This window comes from Melospiza georgiana, chromosome 3, assembly GCF_028018845.1.
Source record: "Melospiza georgiana isolate bMelGeo1 chromosome 3, bMelGeo1.pri, whole genome shotgun sequence".
Classification (NCBI taxonomy): domain Eukaryota; kingdom Metazoa; phylum Chordata; class Aves; order Passeriformes; family Passerellidae; genus Melospiza; species Melospiza georgiana.
The window spans coordinates 106,711,205-106,736,540 of NC_080432.1; the positions used below are offsets into that span (position 1 = coordinate 106,711,205).

The 25,336-nt window shown below is 38.0% G+C and overlaps 1 protein-coding gene across 1 annotated transcript in view; it reads left to right on the forward strand.

Annotated features, from left to right (window-relative positions):
• Positions 1-25,336, forward strand: part of IMPG1 (interphotoreceptor matrix proteoglycan 1) — a 56,089-nt gene that overhangs the window by 18,876 nt on the left and 11,877 nt on the right. Inside the window, exons 5-12 of the mRNA XM_058020577.1 lie at positions 209-276; positions 1,299-1,384; positions 2,441-2,587; positions 3,838-3,896; positions 5,618-5,638; positions 7,034-7,287; positions 8,720-8,796; positions 9,628-10,126. Of these exons, the coding sequence (XP_057876560.1) occupies positions 209-276; positions 1,299-1,384; positions 2,441-2,587; positions 3,838-3,896; positions 5,618-5,638; positions 7,034-7,287; positions 8,720-8,796; positions 9,628-10,126 (1,211 nt within the window). The remainder of the gene's footprint in view (positions 1-208; positions 277-1,298; positions 1,385-2,440; positions 2,588-3,837; positions 3,897-5,617; positions 5,639-7,033; positions 7,288-8,719; positions 8,797-9,627; positions 10,127-25,336) is intronic.

Below are 25,336 nucleotides of genomic sequence, written 5' to 3' on the forward strand. Positions count from 1 at the left end.
GAGCAGATTCATGACAGGATTGGTAGTCCTTATGCTGTTCCACTGCCTGTTTAATCAGGTCACAAAATGTTCTCTTAGAGATAACTTCTCTCATTTAAACTGTGCTTAATATAGGGATCATTTCCCTATGTTTTTGGTTTTTTACCCTTTTGTCATTGCCAGTACAATATGCAGATAATTAAATCACTCATTTGTATTTGATTGATAGGAAAGATGAAATATCAGCAGAGAAAACAGGAGGCAAAAAGGTGGAAGACATTCCCTCCATTTCTACAGGTAAAATCAAATCTGTTTGTTCTGTGTCTGTCTGTTAAATAAAATTGCTAAGGCAAATGGTTCTTAGAAGGCCATATCTTAATGAATGTTGTAGAATGCTTCTACAACAGTCAGTGGAGTGAAAATGTGTAAGCAAAATAATCTTTGAGAATAATTTTTTATCTCTTTACAACATATTTGCTACTCAAATGTCGCATTCAAATTTTGTCTTCAAATGTATGTGTTCGCCTAGTTTCAAACTTAGATAATATTGGGTTAATTGTTCTTCAGTTAAAAAATACCATTTAGAATGTCAACTGCTGCATTTTGTTAACAAAAACAAAACAAGCAAGCAAGGCAAATTAAGACTGACAAGCAAGAATGTCAGAGTGGTGCCAAGACAATAAATTGATCAGACTATTACAATTAGACCTGTTGTGTACTTCAGTTCTTTAAAATAATGTTAGGATGTTAATAAAATACTGTTAATTCACACAGTGATAAAAATCTGTAAATATGATAATTTTGGTTCATGGAGAAACCATCCTGAACATATATTCTTATGAAATACAACAGAATCTTATGGGGAAGGACTTCCAGCATGGTAATTTGGCCTCTAGGTGAAAAACTCTGTCAACATCTCTTGCTACCATAAATTGAGCCCTAAAGAAAATTGGCTGTCATAGGGACAAAGATCTCAACTGGCAAAATTAAGCCTAGACACTTGGTGATATATGATGTGGCATAACTGGAAATGACCAAATATTATTGACTCACACAATTTCATTGATCATAGTCACTGCTAATTTTGCTTTCAGTCACACACATGCCACACCACTAATGTTTGACCTGGAAGAAAGGTTGTCTGTTGTACAGAATGCAGCAGCTTTACCCACAGCCAGAGTCATGGCACAGGCTTGTGCTCAAGCCCTCCCTCCTGAGGGAAAGCTGCTCCAGTGAGCTGACCCCTGACCAACACACCAAGGGAAGGCTTTTGATGTGCAAACTGTTCTTTCCTGACTTTTCTTTCTCTCCCCCTGCAGGCTCTCCTGGCACACCCCTCTCTCCATATGCACCCAATGGCACATTGCTCAATGAAATTTTCAATGACACAAAGACTCCTGTGAAGGTGAGGGCAGCCTGTGTTCCCACCCACTTTTTCACTCACCTTTTGCTTTTGAGCTCAGCTAATTGGAAAGAGGGAGAAACCTTATAAACAGTGCTTCAAAACAAGTGCTCCCCTCTGTTTCAGCTAGCAGGACTGAAGGGGTTTATTAACATCTGTTATATACTGGAGTAGGGCATGATGGTTTTTGGGTATATAGTAGAAAATACAAAAGCATGGCAACCAGCTTTTGGGCAGTTTTCTTTCTTTCAAGGAGGGGCCTGTTGCCTATTTTGCACCATTTTGTAACATTGCTCTTCATTAAATAATGCCAAAAAAGATACCTGCTGGGCTTGCCATGACACAGGAGACAGGACTGGGCCTTCCTTGCCTTTTCCTGCCCAGCCAGCTGTCAGAGGCATCTCCAGTGCTGTGTCCTCAGAGCAGCCCTGCAGCAGGCACTGGGACTGCCCCTGTGCACCCTGACAGCGCCTGCTGGGAGAGGCACCTCTGAGAGAGGGGAGGGTGCTGGAAGAGGCTGTTGTTTTCTCTGTCCTGGCTGCTGTGGTCTCAGCACAGATGTGTGGCCTCACAGTGGAGGGAAAAGCTGCAAATATTGTAAATTTGGTAAACAGCATACAAAATACAACAACTTTTAAGAGCAGCAAAGTCAGCTGCATAAGAAAGGTGTATCATGGGTAGGGATAATTCCATTTTATTATCAGCAAAAAACAAATGCAAACCTCTGAACATGAAACAGCTGTGTGACTTTATGATGATGGAACTAAGACTTGGTAACAGTCTCTGTGCAAGAAAGGCTTGATTCTCTTCATCTTCATTTATGCATATCAAAGGCAACTCTCAAGTTACCTCTCAAGTAATAGAAACTTGTTTGCAAAGACAGAATCAGCCAACAGATCTACTAGGAACTCTCACCTTTTGTGGAATGTAGTTCAGAAAGTTATTTTGGGGATGAGTTTAAATGAGAACATTTCTACCTATTAAATACTGAATTGTGGAGGGGAAAACAATCTCTTAGTTTTATTTCTTCCCTTTTTGCCCTTGCCTTTTCTTTTCCAGGACCTGGGAACAAATGCAGTCCCTGAATTGCCTGTGGAGCAAATGGTGGAATTCAGTGTGACTCTCACTGATCAGGAGTACACAGCTGAACTTAGTGACCCCAACTCCCCAGAGTACCAACAACTAGCTGCCAAATTTCAGCTACAGGTAGGGATGTTTAGTGAATGCAAAAAATTGTTGACTTTGTACCTTGGCTGAGGTTCATACTATGAAATTATCTTCACCATGAAATAGGATTAGTATGTACTGCCCTCACTTTAAACAGGTCATTCCTCTTTTCTCAAGACCTTCATGTGTAGTATCAGCTTATACCCAGATTTAAGCCATCTATTCAGCCAGCAAGCTAACAAGCCAACATCTTTGACATCAGTAGAAGCCTCAGATAATGGATGAACAGAATAACTTTAGGAATTTTGTTCAGACTTAATCAGGAATTCATGGGCAGCACTTTGTCATAATTTAATTTCTACAATAAACCTAATGAGAAATGTAATATAAATGTTAAAAGTAATTAGCTGCTGTTGTCTGAACTATTCTTCAAAGGACATACACTCATTGTGCATTACCAGGGTTTGTGTAAGAATTGGAACATCTGTCATATTTTCATACAGTTAATAATATTAACTGAATGTTCAGCTATCAGTTTAACTGATAGCAATTAATGACTTGAGGTTCCCAAAAGGTTTTCTTAGTAAAATTAACTAAAGCCTCTCATCAGTTTCATGAGCATTCCTTAGTGGAAGCTGTTTCACTTTCCTGGTTCAGTTCCAGATATGTGTAGAAAAATGGTAAAGGATGCATTGGCAGAGCTGGCAAAAAATGGTTTCTCTGAAGATTTTCAGTATTACCCTCAGACAGAAGTGCCTGAAGACATTGTATAGTACACATGTAATGCCTCTTCTATTCAAAACCATGTAATTGTACTATTGTTTACATTAGAATTAAAAATGTATTGTTATTCTGTTTGTACAAGACAGTTAAAGCTGTTTAATTTCTAAATGATTTGTCAGATAATCTAAACTCATCTACAGTTGCTTAATATTTCTAAATAATGAACAATTTACAGGTGACTTGAATCACAAAATTATTCATGAACCAAAACTATTGAAAATGAGAAAAACATTTGATTCATGTTGTTTTACTTGCTGTGTTATGAAATAGATTATCCCTCGTTTGCATAGTTACATTACTAAGAAAAACAATATTAACAGGTAATACAACAAGTATATGCAAAGCAAATATTGTGTTTAAACTCAGCAATTATGATACACAAAAGAGAACAATTGAGACTTTCCTAAAGCTCTTTCTGAAATATGAAAAATATTGTCTATGTAGTCATCTTATGATTGCCTTTTAGTCATAGATCTTAATGCTGACTTTTTTATGGTTTTCTATAGATGAAAAAAATATTTGAGAAACTTCCAGGATTCAAAGAAATCCGCGTGTTAGGATTCAAGTAAGTAAGAAAATGGGGCTCTCCTTTTTGTTGGCTCTGAGGGTTCTCCTCTTCCTTCTTGTCCTCAAAAAGGAAAAGACCTATAGAATAGTGGGCTGTGTACTTCTGTAAAAAGAAAGCAATTTTATGGGAATATCATAGGGGCAATATGACAGGAAGTAGAGACACATCCCAAGTGAGACTATGAGGTTTTGAAGTAGTAAAAGTATCTTTGATTCCCCTGAAGCTTGAAGGACACGATAAATTCTTTGAATTGTTTGTTAACAACCCTGTATTAAGGACTTTTTAAAATGACAAGATAAAGAAAGTTAGTAGCCTGATTAGTTAGATGACAACTTTTTTGTTGCCCTTCATACCTTGCAGTGAAGGTGCCTTGGCAAGAGAGGGTTGCAGGAAGCTTTGTGTTCACACATATAAAACTTTCTCAGTAGTTCTTTCTCAGGCCTTCCTGACAATTAAAAAAGTTTCATTTTTTCAGCAAATTTGTGTTCTGTCTTGCCATTTCTTTTAGTTTTAGCTCCCTTGTGTGGTTACTATAACACAACCTCATTTACTCTTTCAGAGAATAGAGAATCTATAGGGGAGGGGGAGGATATTGCATAAAGAATCAAATGAAAAACAAATAATAGTAGTAAGAAACTGCAAAAAGGAAAGAAAGAGCAGGGGGAAAAAGACAAATTTATGTGGTCTTAAGGCACAACATCAGGAACACTCAGTACTTCTAGCAATATTTAATACATGTTAAAGAACACTCATATTGTAATGCAATTTTAGGCAAGAGCATCCTTCTTCCTAGCATTTCTCTCTGCAGAAATTGCCTGGGAAAAGGAGAGAGAAGAGCAAAATAGTCTGAAAATTAGTTCTTTGTATTTTTATATTGAAATTAATAAAACAAAAATCTGCCTACTGCAGTACAAGCAGAGAAAATCTATAGTAGCATCTCATAGTTACAACTTGCAATATCTAACCTCATTTAGTTGTGACTCCAGGAGGTCTGGGATCCATTTTGCTGCCATATCTTGGATTTAGCTGGTATGAAAGAACATTCATCAGGGTGGAAAAATTGGATTGATTCCTAATATCCAGTAATTTAGTTAGCTTTAGGAGTTACAGATCAGCAAAGATGGATGTTGCTGTCCATTCTCTCCATGTAGTACTATTGCCATAGTACTACACATTCTAGCAGCATTTCCCACAAAGCAATGAAAAAAGACAACATCATAGGCATTCTGGAGAATTCACCAGGGAAAATAACTGAGCATTATGTGTAGAAGGACAACATAGTCATGTCTTCCAGAGGTAATTAATGGTTCAAGTTACCCCTGGACTACAGTCTGAGTAGACACCATGGGTGGTAACTGTGATCATGGAAAGTACTGCCACAAGTGCCCATTGCCACCACAGAGATTGGCAGTGACAGGGCTCAAACTGCACCATTTCATGATGGAAATGGGAAAGCTGATATTTCAGACTGCCATGGTAAAATAAAATTCCTGTATCCCCACACAAACCACAGTGATTCCCATTGTTTGGAAGGGAAAAAATGAACTGATGTCAATTTCACACAGAGCTAAAAATTGTAGATGACATGTAGAAGATAAGATAAATTGTCAAAAGATGGCTGTGATATGTGTGACAACGATTTACCAGTAAACATGAATCTTTATTTTTCTTTCTTTTGCAATCCTTTCTCACATTCTTAATTCTGCGATGAAATGAAGACAGAAGAAGGAGAAAGATGGGTAATCTTTCTGTAATTCATAATTGTTTTATAAACTAATTATAATAATTATGATTTTAATAACTTTATGATGTACATAGATAAATCTTTAAATGTCTTTATCTTGATGTGACCAAGTGAATTGGTTGTGTTCTAAGTACAAAATCTATACTGGAAAGTGTCAGGGACACCTTTAACTTTAATCTGAATGTTTCATGTAATCAAATTTTGTCAGGATGTCTCTGAAGAAAAGAAAATCTTTGACCTAAGAAAATTCACATTTATATGACTAAAGATTTATACCAGCTGTATACTGAAAGAGAAAAGTAGGAAAACTTTATATTCAAATTTTCATTTTTGATCTGCTGTTTCCTAGCTGCATTCCCATGTACACAATATTTCCAATAAGAATGTAAAATTTGATTTGTTATCTCCATTATCAAGGCAAATAGAATAGCAAAGAGACCAGTTACTAGCTTGATAAAATGCAGGAAGTTTTTCATTGGTAATACAAACATCTACAGAGTCTATTGTTGTTGCTGCTTAAAAGTGCTACTGGGGAATAATTTGTCTAGCAGTTTCCCAGAATTTCTCTTTTGCTCATGCTTTAAAAGGAAGAATTTTCTAATGTCTTTCCTGAATTCTTGCAATGTCATATAAATGCAAATATCTTGCACACACTAGATAAAAGTTAAATTCTTCTCTTTAATGTTATTTGACATAGTAAAAAAAAAGTAACATAGTGGAATAGAAATGTTTACAATGTACTCACTATTTTTCATTTAATTAGGTGAATTTAACATGTATAAAAAATGATGTATTAAAAATGGTGAATATTTGAGACTTCTGTTAAACATGAATGTCTAGGGAGAAGCCCTACTCACCCATTTGCACTGGGAAAAGCTAACACCCACTGTGAAAAAGTGATTTGCTTGCCACATTAGCTGGCTGTTCTTTGAAAAAGAGCAAAAAAAAGTCTCTTGTGATAAGATTTTTGCTTATCTACAGTTTTATGAACTATCTAATCCCTTTTCATAGGTTCCTGAATAATTAATGTGTGATTATGGGTTCTAATAACCCCAGTGTGCCTTCATAGCTGTTTGAATCAGTAGCCAAGGACTTCAGACTATATTACCAGTTCTACAGATTTCTGAGTAGTCAGATTAAATCAGATTATGTTAGAAGATTTTTGCAATTATCTTCAATGTGGGAATTTTTATTAAAAGTTATGCATGGGAAAAAAAAGGAGTTAGGTGAAGAAAAAGTAATTTGAAGATGACAGTCTCATTAGAAAGAAGTAAATTTGCATTACTCTAACAGAATATGTTATGGCTGCAGATTTGTTGGTGTGGAAAATCATTTCTCAGCCAGTGACTGATTTTGCTGCTCTGGGCATTCTCACCTTTCCCCCTTGCAGATCCAGCAGCACTGTAGCAAGATACGTGGTGAACTTTGAGAGAGATGGCTCAGAAACCAAAGGCACAGCAGATGACATCTCCACTATTGGATCTAATAAGGTTGAAAGTGAAAAAATTCCAATTTCTCCAGTTGAAGAGAGGGAAATATCAGCAACCAAACTGACAGTAACAGACCTTCAGCAGCTGGTTGCCACTGCACTCCATGAAGACCAGTCCCTGCCAGTGGACCTTGGAACACTTCAGTTTACTGATGGTCAGTACAGCAGGTGACAGGTGCCAGGCATAAACCTGCATCTTGCCTTCCCAAACTGATGCCATTTCAGTAAGGTGTCCTTTGCTTCTCTAACAGATGATTTTCATCTGACATAGTCCATTCTCCTTGGTGTTGAAATAAGTTAAGCTTTATAGCAAAATGTGTCTTTATGTTGCCTAACTTGCAACCATATTAGAAGTTTTGTTTTTTTTTTTCGTTTTTTGCACACTAAGATCATGAAGAGGAGAAAAATAAAATAAATATCATGAGTATTCACTGTATCATTTTAACTTCCAGTATGGACACTCTTCTTTCTTTAACAAGAAAAAAGTTAGATCTGCCTCTAACATAAGATTAGCTTTCTGAAAGCTCTATCTTTATTGTAAGCAAGCCATCTAACCTCTCAACAACATCAGAGACATTGGCACCTTAAACAGCATTTGATCCCAAGATAAAATCAGTAAAGTTGTGTTTCACTCACACACTGAAACACAGAGGGAGTGTAGAAGACAAGCTGGGTGTGAAAACCTCCAGCAGAAGCTGAAGGTCTTTATTCAGTAATCCAGCTAATAAATATCCCTTTCTAATTCATCAACCATTTTTGCAAAGCTAGCAAACTACTTTTTGAGAGATGTGTTAAAAAGGGGGGAAAATAATCTGAAATAATTTTTCATATGAATATTTACTGAAACAACCTCAAAACCCAGACCAAATTTTAGCTACAGTGTTTCATTTGCAAACAGCAGCATTTTCCTACCAAAAAAAAAAAGTTATTCAGTTAAACTAATACTTTATGTAAGAATAAAGTGTCATTTTTTTTTGTAGAGGAAAAGTCCCAAGAAAAGTCCCAAGAAAAGTCCCAAGAAAAAAATTATATAGAACACTTCAATAATAAATATTTTAATCAACTTTCTCCCAGTAGTTAATTCTAATAACCAAACAAACAGTTTGCATGCAGGTACTTTTAAGATCTTCTCTGAGAGGTGAAAGGAGCAACTTGAGCACAAAAGCCAAAACACCGACATTGCAACGGCGTGGACTCAGGGTAAAACTGGAATGGCTTGAGGCTTAATGAGCACAGTATAATGAGTCACTGTAGTCCATGCAGATTGAACTGAGGGGTTCACACTTCAGATGATTTTAAGCATTCCTCCATGGTTCAGCTCTCTGCAGACCTATCCCATTTATGCTAAATAAAGCAAACAAAAAAAGGTGTATATAAAATTTGATTTTCTTTATAATTTCCTTTTTGAATGGGAACTGATGATTTTTGTGTGTAGATGGATTTTTTAAAGCAATTTTTTGATGGAGAACATTTTAGTACTTTTTTTTCAATTGAGTTTATGTGTTTTGATCAGTTTTCAATGTTGTTGGTGCTGAAGTATTCTGTGCTGTCTCTCTCTCTTTCTAATGTTTTTGATTTTCTTTGCAGAAACTATTATACCACCTAGTGAATTAGACAATGATATCCAAGGTGTGGTCACTATTCCTCTGGCAGGCCCTGATTTGGTAGGTTAATAACACTTTTCATGTTTATTTATTTCTCCATGGGAAAAGAAATTAAACAGTGTTTAAGAGGTAGATAAACACACAAAAAGTTTCTTATGCTGGAATAACATATGTGCTTTTTGTACATTCTGTAAGGATGAATGTTGTGTTGTTTTACTGCAACAGGGACACTGTTTCGAGCACTTACAGGTGAATATTACTACCTGATTACCTTTTCCATATTTAATTACAACATAAACAGTGTCTCATCAGTTCAGTAGTACATCTTAATGACAGAAGGAGGGCAGTTTACAGGGCTAGTTAAAATCATCTTTCTTCTACCACTTTTAAAATTACAGGAACTGTGATTAGGATCATATGTACATGCCAAACATTTTACACATCCTACGACTTCATAGCAGCCCTCCTGTATCTGAAGGGGCCTGCAGGGAATATGGAGATGGATCTGTCAGACAGATCCTGTCAGGATCTGTAGGAACAGGACAAGGAAAATGAACTGAAAGATGGGAAATTTCAGTTAAATGTGCAGTAGATGTTCTTTACTGTGAGGATGGTGGGACACTGGTCCAGGGTGCCTGGGGAGGTTGAGGATGCCCCATTCCTGGCAGAATTCCAGGTTGGATGTGCCATTGAGCAACGTGGCCTAGTGGACGATGTCACCATGGCAGGGGGTTTGTGACTAGATGAGCTCTAAGGCCCCTTCCAACCCAACCCATAGTACAATTCCATGTTGACTTAGCTATTTGCTAGCTCATGTGGCTAAAGATTATTGCCTTTTTAGCAATGAAGCTCAACATAATAATGAAAGATGCTTTTAAAAAACTTTTTTAGGAGGAACTCCCACTAGGTTATCCCAGTCCAGCAACAGTGGATCAAAGAGGAGATGTATTTGTTGATGAATTTCCAACTGAAAGCCCTGCTATAAGTGAAGAAATCAGCATCCCTGAAGAATTTAATAATTTTATTACATCTGAACCTGATTTTCCTACCAAACCGTCCAGAGAACCATTCCAGGACAGATACCCATACACCCAAGTTCTTGCTACCGACCACCCAAGTTTCACAGTGCCTTTCAGCGCTCTGGGTAGCACCAGCAGCCCTCCAAAACCAGAGGATTCCTTTTTGCCTCCCCCAGAGGATGACTCTGCTGGCCAGGACTCGCTCACGGGTGGCTCTGAGCCTCCAGGGGAGGCGGCCACCACGGGCAGTGTCACCACTGCCCATCCCCTGCCTGCCACCGAGCCGGGCAGGGACGCTGCGGAGAGACAACTGACTGACACAGCACCACCTCCTCCCAGGGAACTGGACCAAGACAGCCTGTCTGGACAAGGTAAGGGATTTTTGTGTAAGAGAGAGTAGGAGAGGTGCAGCTGTTGTGACACAAGCATTCCTTTCCGTTGGGACAGGAAATTCTCCTTCACAACCAAAGGTGAAAAATGTACATTTCTGATGGTCTCTTCAGCAAAATCCTAATGCACCTTAGTTCAAGGTTGTAAAACCCAACAGATGCCAAAGGATAAGGAACACTTAGTACAGAGTATTATGGTAAAATTTCAAACAGGCAGAGCAAAAAAACATGTCAGGGGGAAAAAAAAGGGAAGTTCTAGATTAACATTTAAAAAATTGGTACTTAGAACATGGAAAGTAAATTACTTTGGGCTCTACTGCCAGTTGTGGATGATAGCCACAAGAGTAACATGACATAATTTATTTCAACAAAGAGTACCATGGCTCAGAAAAGCTTCCATATCTACAGGTCTGATTAATGTGAATTTTTTTTTAATTTCTGTTTTCTCTGTTTGTTTATTCCATTTTATCTATGCAGTAGTCATGGAAGCACCCATCTACATGAGGAAAAATACAAAATATACATAAAAAGAAAAGTCTGGATAATGCAGCCTTTCAAATGAAAGTACATGATAGACACATTTCCCACAGCTGACCCTGCAAACTAAAGAAAGTTCAGACAAAGCTAGTGGGGTCAGCTTTAGGGCACAGGCAATTTAGGCTCTCCCTCAGAACAGCGAAATATCTGTAAGGTTACTGCTTCCATCACCTCCACCAGCAGCTACAAAGCCATAAGAGCCACTGTGGTGTGCAGGTAGCTGAATTGTGCAGGGCAGGAGCCTCCACTGGCAAAGCAGGAATAGCCATGATTAGGAGGAGCTGCCCTCCATCTGTCCCAGCTCTTGTCTGCTCCCTCTCCAATCCTGCTCCCTGGTCTGGCCTTATCATCTCAGTAAACTTAAATTTTATTTACACTTCAAAGCCTGTGCTTCCTCTGTAAGATGCAAGAGGTCCCTACAGGCACAAGGGAGGAATTAGTTCTTGGATGAATATTCATATGTGCTTTGTCTCAGATTTTTGACTGACTCTCTCAAAAGGAAAGCAGAGGGCAGGTAAGCACATCATGAGAGTCAGCAGGATTCTTTGATGTCCCCACATAGTCTCTAAGCAATAATAAAAAATCTGCAGAGGAAAACAAACAAAAGGCAAAATTCCAACAACATGCATTAACTCGCACAACAACACTCGACACTTGGTGTTTCTGGATGTCTAAGAACATCACGCTCAAAGCCTGTAAGTTTGCTCCCTGCTGCAGGAAAGTTCCCTGTTCCCACAGGAGGTTCTGCTCTGTCCCAGCTCAATCAGCTCCCTCCTTGCTCAGGCCTTGGCCTTTTGTGTCCCTTCTGTACTCCAAAGTCTCTTGAAGTCAGAAGAGGGAACCCTTCTCCTCCTTTCAAGATGTTCCTCCTTATCCAGCATGCCCAAAGCCAGCAGGAAGGGACCTTCATCCCTGCTGCCTGCCCACGTCCTGTGAGGCAAACAGGCCAGGCAGAGCTGATTGGAGAGCTGGACAGGGATTGCATGGTGATAACATCCTCCACAGTCCTTCACAACAGGCCTGCCTGGCAGAGGTGTGGGAGTGGGGAATGTCCATTCATCACACAGCCTGTAAAACCCAACCGATGCCAAACATAAGGAACACTTAGTACAGAGTATTACGGTAAAATTTCAAAAAGGCAGAGCTAAAAAACACGTCAGGGCAAAATAAAAACGGAAATTCTAGATTAACATCCATTCGTGTTTTTCTAGATTAACGCCCATTTGTGTTTTTCTGGATCAAGCAAATCACTACATCAGTGTTTTAGAGAGTAGAGGATGTAACAGGTGCCACCTGGGAGCACACAACTATTACCGCGCCTGAGTGGGTCGCAGCTGGTGATAGAGAGACGGTGAATCTTGTATCTTGATCAGAAGGCTTGATTTATTAAGATATTATATATAATACATTATGACTATACTAAATAGAATATAGAGAGAGGTTTGCAGAGCAGCTGGGCTAGCTAAGAATAGATAGAAAAGAATCCCAAACAAAGTTGTGTCCAGGGACTCAGTCCCCTAGCTTGCACTGGTGATTGGCCCTTAATTATAAACATAGAAAATGAGCCAATCAAGGTGAATCCTATTGCATTCCACAGCAGCTGATAACAATTGTTTACCTTCCCTTCTGAGGCCTCTGCCTTCCAGAAGACACAGAAATCTGAAAGAAAGGATTTCTGTGGAAAAATGTCTGCGACACACAACCCCACTTGGGAGCACACAACCCTCAGCTCCTGACTGGGAGGAGCACAGCACATTTCATGATCTTGTTGCATGGTAGCTAATGCACTGAATATAAACTTCCCATTCTATAATGTTGCCTTTATAAATAGATTTTGGAAATGAGAGAAAAACAAATACTTTATGATTAGCAGAGTGACTTAAAGTTTAGAAAAATCACTTCTTACAAGAATCAGCTGTCAAATGTTCCTGAAAATAATGTTTATGATGAAAAGTCTTACATGCAACTATTTTCAAATGCATGCTGAGAAGTCTTGTAGTGCTACTGATAAAAGCACAGCATACCTTCAAATAACATTCATTATAAGTGTGGAAAAGTGCTACATTTGCAGGGAAAGGAAAGTCATGCATTTTTCATTCTGTTCACTCATTGCGTTAGGGACTTGATGTCATAAAAACTGCATAAAGTCACATATCTATTTCCCAATTTCTTAAACATCTCTTGCCTATGAGCTCCAAATTACTGAAGGGAAGAGGCTGAGGATCTTTAACTCACTTGCACTGACTCCTTAAGAAATTATTTGCTGCATATTTAGGTTAGAACCTGTCAAACTGCAAAACAGAACAAAATCTAGAGCTGTAAAAAAAAAAGCCTACCCCAAAATAAGGCATCCTATCTTGTTTCACCTTGTTGAATAAAAGTAATGTCTGAAACAAGCACCAGAGTATAAGAATTCCATCATTATTTCTGCAGCTGAGTAGCAGGAGAAAAAAATAATTGTTCCCTGTCTAAAAAGTAGGAATGCCATGTTAGCAATGGCTCAAAGCTGCAGCTATTATATTTTCTTAAAAGCTTATACTACACAAAGCATACTGCATGCCTAACAGTCAGGAGAGCTGTTGAAAACCTATTTATTGAGTTTTTAAAATGTACACTCTTTACTCTTTAAAACTTTTTTCCCTTTTTAAAGCCTTTTTCAATTCTGGCAGTCCTGTGTGTATGGTATTTCCTGTAGCCTTTTATTTCCTGATATATTGTGCATTTCATGGGAACTGATGGAATTCAATCTGGAAATTCAGGTTTTATTAAAGTCACCAGTGTTAGTACTATTAATTTTAATATGGCAGCAGAACGTACCTTGTACAAAATATTTCACACTTTGTTCCTGGCTGCATTTCATAGCTGCTTTTCTTAGTAACATTGAAGGGAAAAAAAGTCTTTAAACTGTTTTTGGTGTGAAATGGCAGGAACTACTCAGACAGTGTGTATAAGTTTGGGCAGAGGATTAGGGTCTAAAGAGTTGTCTGGCATTCTACTGGATTAGTTTTCAACCTTTTCCCCACCCTACTCTCCAGAAGATGGAACACATTTTTTCATCACGTTTTAGAAATCTAAATTCACTCTTCTTTACCATGAAAGGAAAAACTGGCTACCAAAAATAACATAGTCTGAGGTTTTTTTAGGTATTAGCTCTGTTTCAGAGGTGGGCTTTATTGCACTGTCACATGTGTGCCCTGGGAGCTGGACATCACTACAGACTCCTGAATATTGAATGTCTACATCCTACACCAACTACTTTACCCGGGCCTGCCCAAGATCACCAAGCAAGTAATTTAAAAATTCCTTTCACAGTTTTTAAAAAGATAACCAGCCTCAGCCTCACAGACATAAATACAGGCAAAGTTCTGCACACAACACCTAGAGAAAGGTGAGCAGAAAGAGGTGAGGGATGAAGAGTCCATGAGAGGTGTCCTTTGAAGCCGTGGAAGAATGGGAATTGCCAGGTGTGGCAGCCGGGGGAGGGATGAGCCAGGAGCAGGCGTACAGTCCAGGTAAATGTTCATCCCAAAATCCTGGCCATCATGGAAGCAGCATTATTTCTGAAGAAGTTATTGCAAAACAAAACAAAGCTGCAGTAAAATCCTTCAGCTACTCAGATGTACTGCATCTGTTTGAGGAGCCTGGATGATCCTCAGGCTTTCAAGAAGGACTCTGAGAGACAAAAACTTTGCAGGGTTTATTGCAGGGTTTTTTTCTGTGACAAGAAACCACTGATAAGGTTTCTTATGGTTTCATGATGGTCACATCTCTGTATGTGTAACTGATAAAAGCCTCATTAATTATTGCCATAATTAATGTCATGTTCACACAAACCTGCTGTGAGTTGTCCCCATTAATATTATCCTGCTGCCCAACAGTTAATTAGGTGGCACACTCTTCACTCAGTCTTATTTCCAAGTAATTTTTAGGAAAAAATCTCAGGGCTTTGTGCATTTGTGGATTTTTTCCGTCTCTGTTTCAACCTCAGCTGCCTTAGCAGTGTCTTTGCTTAGCACAGTTTTCTGTTTGGCATAACCAGCATTGTCACAGAAAAGAAAACCCCGTTGTTTCTTGCAAGAATCTCTCTGGATGTTCCCAGGATTGGAATTCACCCATTCATTGTGCCAGGAACGCTCATCAGTTTTTTCACATCAGAGGATAGAGCAGGTAAGAACTCTTCTGTTCCCTTAAATATTTTTATGTTTTCTTTATATGTTCTTGGATCATAAACTGACAGGATTTTTCTTGACATTTTTCCCCATCAGCTTCTCTCTGTGCCCTTCTTCTTGTCTCTTGCTGCTTCAGATGTTCAAAGAGTGTTTTTTGTGAAGGTTGCCTGACGTTTGGAGAAGTGAACAGGTAGGTCTAGCAATGTCATTTTCTCAAGCACCTTATACAATATTCACTAGTCTGAAAGTTGTCTATAAATTGAAGATAAGGGGGAATAGAAGAGTTCCAGCAGGCTCGTATTAGGATATGCTGGATTGAAGGAAATATTTTGATCAATTAGAACTGCCTACACAGAGTATTCCTGAGGAATCCTAAACATATTAAAGTAAGTTATTAGCATCTGGTCAGAATTTAATGACAGCAATCTGCCCAGCTGTCTCTGTGCTGGGAACAGCAGGAGCAATTGGAATAGAACAAAATCTACATCACGTCTTCAAAATATACTTAGAAATGCTGAAATGAAATGACTAATCCAAGCAAAACAGTTTGAGAGAAAGTGAGCACTATCTATTTTTCCAATTTAACACATGACTTGTTTAAATTATTAAGCTATCCAGTCACTTCTGTTTTACTTTAAGGCTAAGCTTGTCTTCCTTCAAATATTATTTCTTATTCATGACCCCCCAAATACACAACACAAATGAACCAAAACAAGTGATAACTTTCTTTAAACTCAAATGGTAATTCCAATGACTCATTAAAATGACTGTGTGAAGTAGTGAAAACAATTTATATTGCTGCTAAGAAAATTTGCTTATCCAGATGCAAATCTTCTCGTATAATGAAAAAATGTATAATAATGTATAATAATGAAAAAATGTAACACCCCATTGTGCACCTATGAAAAGAGCAGGAAGATAGACCTCAGTGCTCCACACTTGTTCAGTCACACTTTGTAGTCAAGCCTACAAACCACCCATAATTCTTCCTCTTTGTTACAGTGCATGAAGGAGCTCTCACTCCAGGAGGGTATATATGTGTTGCTGCATGTGGTTTAATTCCACTTTGTTCCAGAAAATTAATTTTCTTTAGAACTAAAGGGCTAAAAACTTGAGGCAGTTCACAGATTTTAGACATGACTGCAATAATTCTAATTGTCTAATAAAGGCGAATATAAAAGGCAGAAATAAGTTCAGAATTTGAAGGGCCAGTATCACAAATAATTTTAGATGTGTATTTTAAATATTATATTGTCCTGAATAAAATTAATTTAAAACCCCTGGTCTTTGCAGCATTATAGTCAGAAGGATATTCTAAAACAAATAATACAGACATCTGTGCTGGGAGTGTAAGGTTAACATTTGTCATGTCATTAATGAATGAAACTAATGAAGTTTACATGTCATGCAGTCCAGTTGGAACAAATATTAGGCAAAGTGTCTCTGCTGAGACTAACATGCCCTAAATAATGCATTTCCCTCACTTATTAAAAATCCTTGGTCTTGCCAGAAATGCTAGGTTTAAAAAAATTGTGTTATGATCAAATGGTACTAAAACTTTGACTTTCTCAATTATTAATCTCCTCTCTTTGGAGAATTCAATATGCTCCAGCATAGGAGAGTCCACTTGACCTCAGACTGGAAATTTTTTTAGTCTGTTCCTTGTTAGAGAAAAACTCATGCCACCTGCATTGGACTGTTATAAACAAGTTGTAACTTGAGTGCTCTGAATAACCTCTGCTCCATCATCTGCTCCATATCTCAATGGAATTTTGTATCCCTGTCTACAGACAGGGCTTGGCCTTCCAGCTTTGATCTTCTCAGCCATCTTAAGATGCCTTACACCGATAGCACAGATGCTAATATCAATTTAAGCTGCTAGTTAGTCAGTTTGAAAAACACTACAGTGTTTAAAACTAGCAAACAAAAATACATAAAAATCTTAAATGGAGGCATATTTGCAATAATCACATTAAATTTAATGTGCTTCGTGTTTATGAATATTTACAACTTAAACTGCTGTCAGGGGTGTCATAGACTTTTTGGTTTTAGTTGCAAATGCAAGTAACTTCTGACTTGAAGTTGAAGATAACATGCAATTTTTCTCCCATAAGTCCTTAACATTTCTTTCTCAATTAAACTTTCTATGAAGTTCTGTAGAGGAAAAAACTAAACTCAATTTCAAGCAATGACATCCAGGTGTAAATTAGAAGGACACAGAAATTTCACTTTCATTCTGTAGAACAGTAGGATCATTACATGCATCAGTAAGAACATGATTAAACCAAGCCTGGATGCAAAATATTTTATTTCTTCTTCATTTTACTGAATTTACATGTTTGGCCTTCTCTTTCATTCTTTCCTAGTTGATAGACGTTTTAAAATTAAATTATTGTAGTATACAATATTTGTAGAATAGTGGTGCCAACAACAGAGTTTTATAGTCAAAAGTTTATAGAGAGTCAAACATTCCTTAATAACCATCTTTATTGCCATGCAGTTTGGAATAATGGGCTTTCAAGCAGAGTTGGAGCAGGGAATTGCTGGCACAGAAAAGCCTGCTGGGGCTGACTGTAAAAACAAAAAGTATTATTCATGAATGGCATCTTCATAGCTGAGGGTTTCAGTTCCTAAGGTCCATCTACCCATAACAATTGCCATATTTTTAATTTATCTTTCTAGAGGTGGAAAGAAATCAAGTTGGGAAAATATTTCAGCACATTTCAGTCCTTTCTCCTAAATGTATATTTAGCCTATAGCAGTTGCTGAAGCCCTGGTTAAACTTGTATTAAATAATTAAAATAAACTCAAAGTTCCATTCTCATCCCTATTCTAAACCATCTATATCTACACCTATCTATCCTTGTGTCTTCTTCACCATGTCAGAATCAGACACTGACGCTTCAAAGGGAAACAATAAAAATCAAAATTATGCTGAATAAATCTTGAAGAACTTCACAATATGCCAACATGATACTGAACACCTTGAATAATAATAATAATAATAATAATAATAATAATAATAATAATAATAATAAGAAGAAGAAGAAGAAGAAGAAGAAGAAGAAGAAGTAGTAGTAGTAGTAGTAGTAGTAGTAGTAGTAGTAGTAGTAGTGTGGCTTGAGGAGAATGCATGCCTGAAAGCAACAAGGCAGATGATTTTAATGGTGATACGTGGCAGGGTAGAAGAGAATAGAGTCAGCATCAGCTGCAGTTACCAAAGATAATGATTTTTTTTTTTTTCCCCTGCTGGTTAAAAGGAGGTTCTGCCCTTTTATTAACAATTCCTTTAAAAACTATGGCAAGAAGGTTAGTGTTAGTAATGCTTACTAGTTCTTTCATGGGGAGTGAAGAGAGTATTTTATGGACAGCTCACTAGCTATTTTTTTCCTATTTCTAGCTTCCCAATGTACCTGTAAGTTCTATGAGCAGTTTGAGTAACAATGTTTAATCTTTGTATTGTCACTGCTACTCAACAACAACTGGAAAAGTTTAATGAAACTCATGTACCTTAATCCAGTCATTTTATGTGAGAACAATCCCGAATATTAATTTAAGTGTTGTTTTTTGAAAAGCCAGCTCATGGCATAAGACTTCTGCACCCCACTGTTACGTGAGGGTCTCTTGGGGGATTGCACGCAAACCTGGGGCCCATGGCTGTAAGGACAATTTTCCTGCACTGTGGGTTTATCACTGAGCATCCTGCCTGCCCCCTGGCAGGAGTGCCCTGGCTGCTCTGGCTGCTCAGGCCCACAATCCAAGCACGATGGGTGCGTTTAACAAGCCAAGTCTGCACTAAGGCATCTGACCCAAAGTCCTTTTCCATATCAGTAAGACTGAAATGCATTCCTACAATGAAACATAAAGCCAGAAGGATCTTCCCTCTTAAATATCTCCTTCTATCTCTCTCACAGAGTCACATTTTCCATTTCAAAACACTGAGAAAAATCAGACTACATACATTCAAGGCACAATTTAGAAGACCAAAACCCTCCTCATTCTATAACTTTAATTGCATGAACCATTTTCTCACACAAGTGACTACATAGTACAAGGGGGGAAAAAAATCAGTGCTTTCATTTTTCTTGGCAAGTCTTAAAGTGCTCATTTGATTATGAAATTATAAGAGAATCACTGGTTTTAACGTTCTAATTTCATGTTTTTCTTTTCCGTTTCAGGTCCTTGGTCAACACATTACTTGAATTTGTATCATGTAACTTGTATTTTGTTTTTTTGTTTTTGCCATTTTGTAAACTAATAAACTTTGTTACCACAAAACTGTCTGATGGTCCCATCCTCTACAAAAATTTGCTCTGAATTTTGTCTGTTGCACAGTTGAGAAAAATAGAGAAAATGGGCAGGAATTTGGAAATCACTTTAAGTTCTGAAGGATAAGCATTGTTACTTGTCAGATTTTGTTTTCAAACATTCCAATATAAAATAAATCAAAAAGAGTATTCCAGGTTCTCCATTTGGGGTTCTCTAAAACTTTAGCAGTGTTTGCAACATTTAGATGAATGTCTCTTTATTTTTCTAAGTGTTTGTAAAGGCCCAGGCTGTTTTCACATAGATTTCATTATTTTAAATTCATGAGAGGAATTTTTCAAATTTGATTGAGAGCATTTAACAATGGGAATAAGAGATGTTAAATCCTCCCGAAGCTATTGTTTTAATCAAGAGTTTTCTTATTTGGTTTTGATTCTTTTTCTTTGTAAAAGTGCTTTTCTCTTTGCAAATTCACTGCTGCTGGGGTTTGCTTCCAAGATTAGCATGGTATCTTTCTTGTTTAATATATATTTTCATATGATATATCTATGGTAGAAAATTATGCAGAACTTCAATACAAAATATCTTACAATACAAAACAGCCATGGTATCCCTGGCATTTTTAACATGTTTTTATGTAAGTGTACTTACAAATCCCCTTACTTCACAAGAGTATTTTATTCTTGGTTGCATAATTTTTAGCAAGGACTTTACTCAGAAAACTGACTTTCAGACTGCTTGAGCACTAGTATGTAATTTTATCGAGCAATCTCAGTAGCAGAAGAGGTAAAAGGTTCTGAAAATGGTGAAAGTGACTTGTCACATTATGGAAATAACCTACCACTGACCTACTGTCCATACAAGGTATCTGATAATGCACCTCAACTTTCTCTGAAATATTCTTATATTCTACTCAGAATTTTGGGTATGCTTTAAACAGCAGCTATTCCTGTATTGTTTAAATTATATCTGTGTTTCTGAAATGCTTAATCCTCTAAAACTGCTGAAAAATGAAAATGCCAAAGACACTAGCTAAGGTTGAACATCAGGTTTCTCAGCATATGAATTTGATACAGGTCTAAAAAGTAAGATTGCTCAGTTAATAGTTATCTGTTCTATCTCCACCTGTTGTACTTAAATTATTAACTTGAAGTCAAACATTTTTTTTTAAATATTAAATGTATTGATTTCATTGTTTTAAAGCTTTACAGAAAGTCTTCTTCAGAAAACTTTTAATTGAAGTGACAGAAGTCCTTTATAAAACCGCAAATTATTTATATAAACATATTTATAAAACAGCAAGCTGAATTACTATTTTCAGCCATGCTATGGCCAATGCATGTGAAAATTACAATCAAAGAAGGAATGAATTTTAATCCCACAAGAAACTGATATTTCAGAGGGCTTGTTCTGGTACAGAGACCAAATATGAAATTGTTCAAGGCAGATGTGACTCCTTTCTGCAACAGACTTCCATAAAGTCTAGGGGAGCCTCCATTTCCCAAGGACAGTTGCATCAATCAAAATACTGACAGGCATTATGTGAAGAGAATTCTTCACCTGTACTGAAAATTCTGTGCAAGTTGAGTAAGACTGGCTGGCTTGCAGCAGTGAAATGCTTATGGACAGTCAGGCTTTAGTGAGCTGCATCACTCTGCTGCTCTCAGGCAGACTTGGCCAATGTGAGGGGAAAATTGCAGAGCAATAAAAGCAGTCATGGCTTGGCTTTTTTCTTAATGGTTTTCTCTTAATCTTTGTGCGTTGAAACAAGTGAAAAGTTCTTTGCATTTTGTTTCTTCAGTCATTGCAGAAGTAAATAATGCTACTGACCTCCCAAAAAGAATTCATGGTAAAGATCCCAATGAGATGAGGGCAATGTGATAACACATCCCCAGTCAAACACACAGTCTGTGGCCCTTCACAAATTACTTAGCTAAGCAGGAAAGTCAGTAAGACAGGGTTGTCTGGTGCTGAACAGAAGGTTGGCCTTGATACCCATGTGGAGATAGCTAAAGAATCATCCTTCATTCATAACGAACATACAGACAAGATTAGTGAGCTTTGGTTGCTCAGTGCCCTGAATTCTGTAGTGGTTTAAATGTTCAGGTCTTGATTTCACAAATTTTGTCATACTCTTTAAGTTTTCAATGCCAGATAGAAGTAAATAGTCCTGAGAATAACGCGAGAAGATTATCATTACTAAGCAGTATTTTATTAAGATAGAAAATACTCTTCTTGTGACATCATGTGAGAATGACATTTATCTTTGAGGCTGAGAACATTGATAATGAAGCACAGCTGCAAGGTATGGAAATTTTCAAAATAAGATGAAGGCTTCTAGAAGTTACACAGAACACCACAGTAGTGGAGTGAGTAGCAGAGCTAGAGCTGTGCTCTCAGGCTGCCCTATGAAAAGTTAGACTAGTCAAGAGCTCCAGTGTGGATGCTAAGGAAAAAGGTTAATAGAGAAAAGAGGTTTTAGGACTGGAGGATGGAGGAGAGATGGTGTGCATTCCCAGAGAACTCAGCTTCTCTGTAGTCAGTGGAGAAAGAGTTTTATGGATTTATTGGACACTGAACCTCGTTTCTGGATGGTCCAAACAGACAGACAGAATGACAGTCTTAGATCACTGTGGCTCTTTTGTCTTGGCTTTGCAGTTAGAAAGATGAATGTAATCAGTAATCATGTGTTGGGAGACACTTCTTGTGATGCATTAGGTTAATGATCCTCTTCTCTTAATTCTCTTAATCCTCATATTACTTGTGTCTTAGTTAAAATTAAAGGCCTCGAACATAAATTCAGCACTTTGTCTATACACAGCAGTCCTGTGTCCAGGGATTTAGTGACATTTCAGGCACCAACAAAATATGTAAATTTGTAGAATGCATCTACCTTCTGTATCCATCTGGTATTGGCATCAGCAGAGCTGCACACAAGGTGATTCTTACCCTGTATTATGAACCAATCTCCTAACAGCACATTTTCCCTTCTTTGGTTATTTCTTTCAGCCAGCAAGTATGCAAATATATACATAGACATTGTAGCACTGTAACTTTCATATACAGAGCATGTACAGAATACCCACCAGTGGACTCGGGAAATCTGTCAGTGCTTATTATGCTCATGAATGAAAGGAAATGCCAGGACCCCTTAAAGTATAACATTCTGGGCCTGCTCATTAATGCAAACCCTCTAGGAAAATGTCTCATGACAATTTGACCTTTCCCTAACAATTACTCCTTATTCATGGTCAATTAGAAGGGTTTCCCTCATTTAAAAAAATATGAGGACCAACTAATCAGATACCTAAAATGAAGTTGTTGAAGTGGCAGTTGATTTTTTTTCTGACAAGTCAAATCTGCGTATTTCATTCCCTCAGCAGGGAATAAATGCCTACATGGACAACTCCTTTTACAAAGATTTAATATAGCATGGGCACAGGAAAATGCCTCTTAATTTAGTGTTTTCATGTCTTTGCCAATGGGTGTCTAATTTTTGTTACAACACTCTCGGTACAATACTGTCCTGCCTTGGCTATGCAGTACAAAAAAAACATCTGGGGAGTTCAACAAACAACTTTGTGAGAGGGTAAGAGGTGGCTGAAATTTGAGTTGCAGTTTTTATTGCAGACATCAGCTTTTAATTCCATTGTATTGTTTAACCTTCAATGTGGTTACTCTGGGAGTATATTTGATTTCATTGACTTATTTTGTGCCCTCTGTGGATTCCCTACACCTGAACGATAGTTCTATAAACTAAACTTTTTGCTGAAATGAAATATGCTGAGACTGTGTCTAAATCTTCTGAATTTGTACTTGTAGAGGTTTCATAACATAATTGTCTTCTGATGTGAAAATCTCTTCTAGAAAGCAAATTGGTGAAGTTTTTACAAATAATTCCTTTGTGATGAATGATGTAAGTGTATTTTGTGTTCTGTTGAAAAATTTTACACATATTTTTATGTGAATATGGATTCACAGATTCATAGAATAAGTTTGATTGGGAGGGATCTTTAAAGGCCATCTAGTTCAACCCCTTTACAATAAACAGGAACATCTTCAGCTAGATTAGGTTGCTCAGAGTCCCATTCAGTCTGACCTTCAATATTTCCAGGGATGCAGCATCCACCACCTCTCTGGGCTGCCTGTTCCAGTGTTTCCCCAATCTCATAATAAAAAAGTGTTTTCTTTACATCTAGTCTGAAAATCAATATATATTGATGTAATATATAAACCCAACATTTAAATGCAAAGGGTTGGGAAGGGTTTGTTTTTCATTTCACTGACTAGCAGGTCAAGGGAGGTAACTCAGTTCTGAACTCCACTCTTGTCACAACCCACCTGGAGTACTCTGTTCAGCTCTGGCCCCTCCAACACAAAAAAGACCACGGAGTCCAGAGGAGGGCCAGGAAGATGGTCAGAGGGCAGGAGCCCCTCTGCTATGGAGACAGGCTGAGAGAGCTGGGCTTGTTGAGCCTGGACAAGAGAAAGCTCTGGGGAGAGCCTTTCTTTGCATTACAGTACCTAAAGGAGGTGTACAAGAAAGTTGGATGGGGATATTTTACTAAGTCATGTAGATACAAGACAAGGGAGAATGGCTTTAAACAGAAAGAGTGTAGATGTAGGTTAGATATTAGGAAGACATTCTTTACTGTGAGGGTGGTGAGGCACTGGAACAGGTTACCCAGGCAAGTTGTGAATGCCCAATCCCCAAGTTCAAGACCAGGTGGGATGTAGCCTTGAGCAAGCTGGTGTAGTAGAAGATGAAGCTCCCCATGGCAGGGGGGTTGGACTAGATAATGTTTAGGTTCCTTTCCAAACCAAACCATTCTTTGATTCTATGAAATGGCTAGGTCTTCTCTGTTTGATCCATAGTTCCTAACTTCTTAGGACTGAATTTTATTGAAGCCTTATGTAGACTGATGAAAATCTTGGTAAAACGAGCTGTAAATCATTGCAGTGCTGATTTCAGCATGTCACTGGTGTAGGCAAGTCTGGCAGCAGTAACATGACACTTGTTAGACAAAGAGCACGTCAGTGATTCCTGGGTTTGGGATGGTGCTGTGCCACAGTGGGTGCCCAGCAGCCCTTGATGTGAGCCCATTTACTAACAGGAACCAATACAAACTGTTGGGTCACTGCTTTCAGATGGAGACACAGTGATTGCTAAGAACTGGCAGCTTATAAAAACAGGTGATAGATGCTCAGAGATCATCTTGGTATGCCCTCAAGGCCTTTTAAGTTACTTTGCTTGTAATAAGAGGATGCCAGAAGACCTTTATAGTCTATGTATAGACCATATGTAGATATATATACACATAGCTATGTGCCAGGCATGCAATATATAGATAGTTGTGCATTTCTGCTTCAAATTTGCTGCAGTTTCAAAGCCACTTCAGTACAACTTTCTCCTGTAGTTATCTTTCTAAAATATAATCGCCTAACAAATGCCATCACAATGGTGTGTGCTGGAGTGTGTGCTCTCGTGCTGAGAGAGATGTCTGTGGGGCTGCAGGCTCATCCCATCAGTAGATCATCCTGCCTTAATGCCTCAGGCACTAATGCCAGCAAAGCTGTTCTGAGTTCTCTTAACTGATAAGTGACTCTCACTCCTTAGCAGCATAACAAGTAATAGCAAGAGCTTTGTAAACAGAGAACATCACTAGGCTTTGCTTTTCTAATCTGTCCGTATCCTTAATCATACAAGAAACATGAGGACATGGCAAGAGAAGAGCATCTGAGTCTCTCATTGAAATGGGGTGGCAGGACAATTGCCACCTCATTCAGGCAAGGATATTCCCAATGCAAAACTTTGCTCTCCTTTCATGTTCTCATTGGCCACTGGGAGAATATTAGGATGTAGGGAAAGGAAGGGAGAAAAATTTCTTTCCATTCTGCCAATAAGTGTTTTTGCCTGAAGGGGGCTGCTAAAAGTTCCACATGAAGAATGGTATAGCCCTGGAAAAGGACAAAGGCACCAGTTTGGGCAGGTGGCTTGGTGGAGGACATAATTTATTGTGAAGTCATTGTGGCCAGGTAGCTCAAGCCAAATTCAAAGAGTCACATTCCTGACACTTTAGATTTGGATTTCAGCTACAGTTAGCACATATCCTAGATCCATGCCAAGCCCCCATGGGAATATCATAAAAGTTCTGCTTCAGGTGCAGTAGATAGCTTCTTAAGGTTTGAATATTTTTTCATTGCTGCTGTTGTCTTTTGG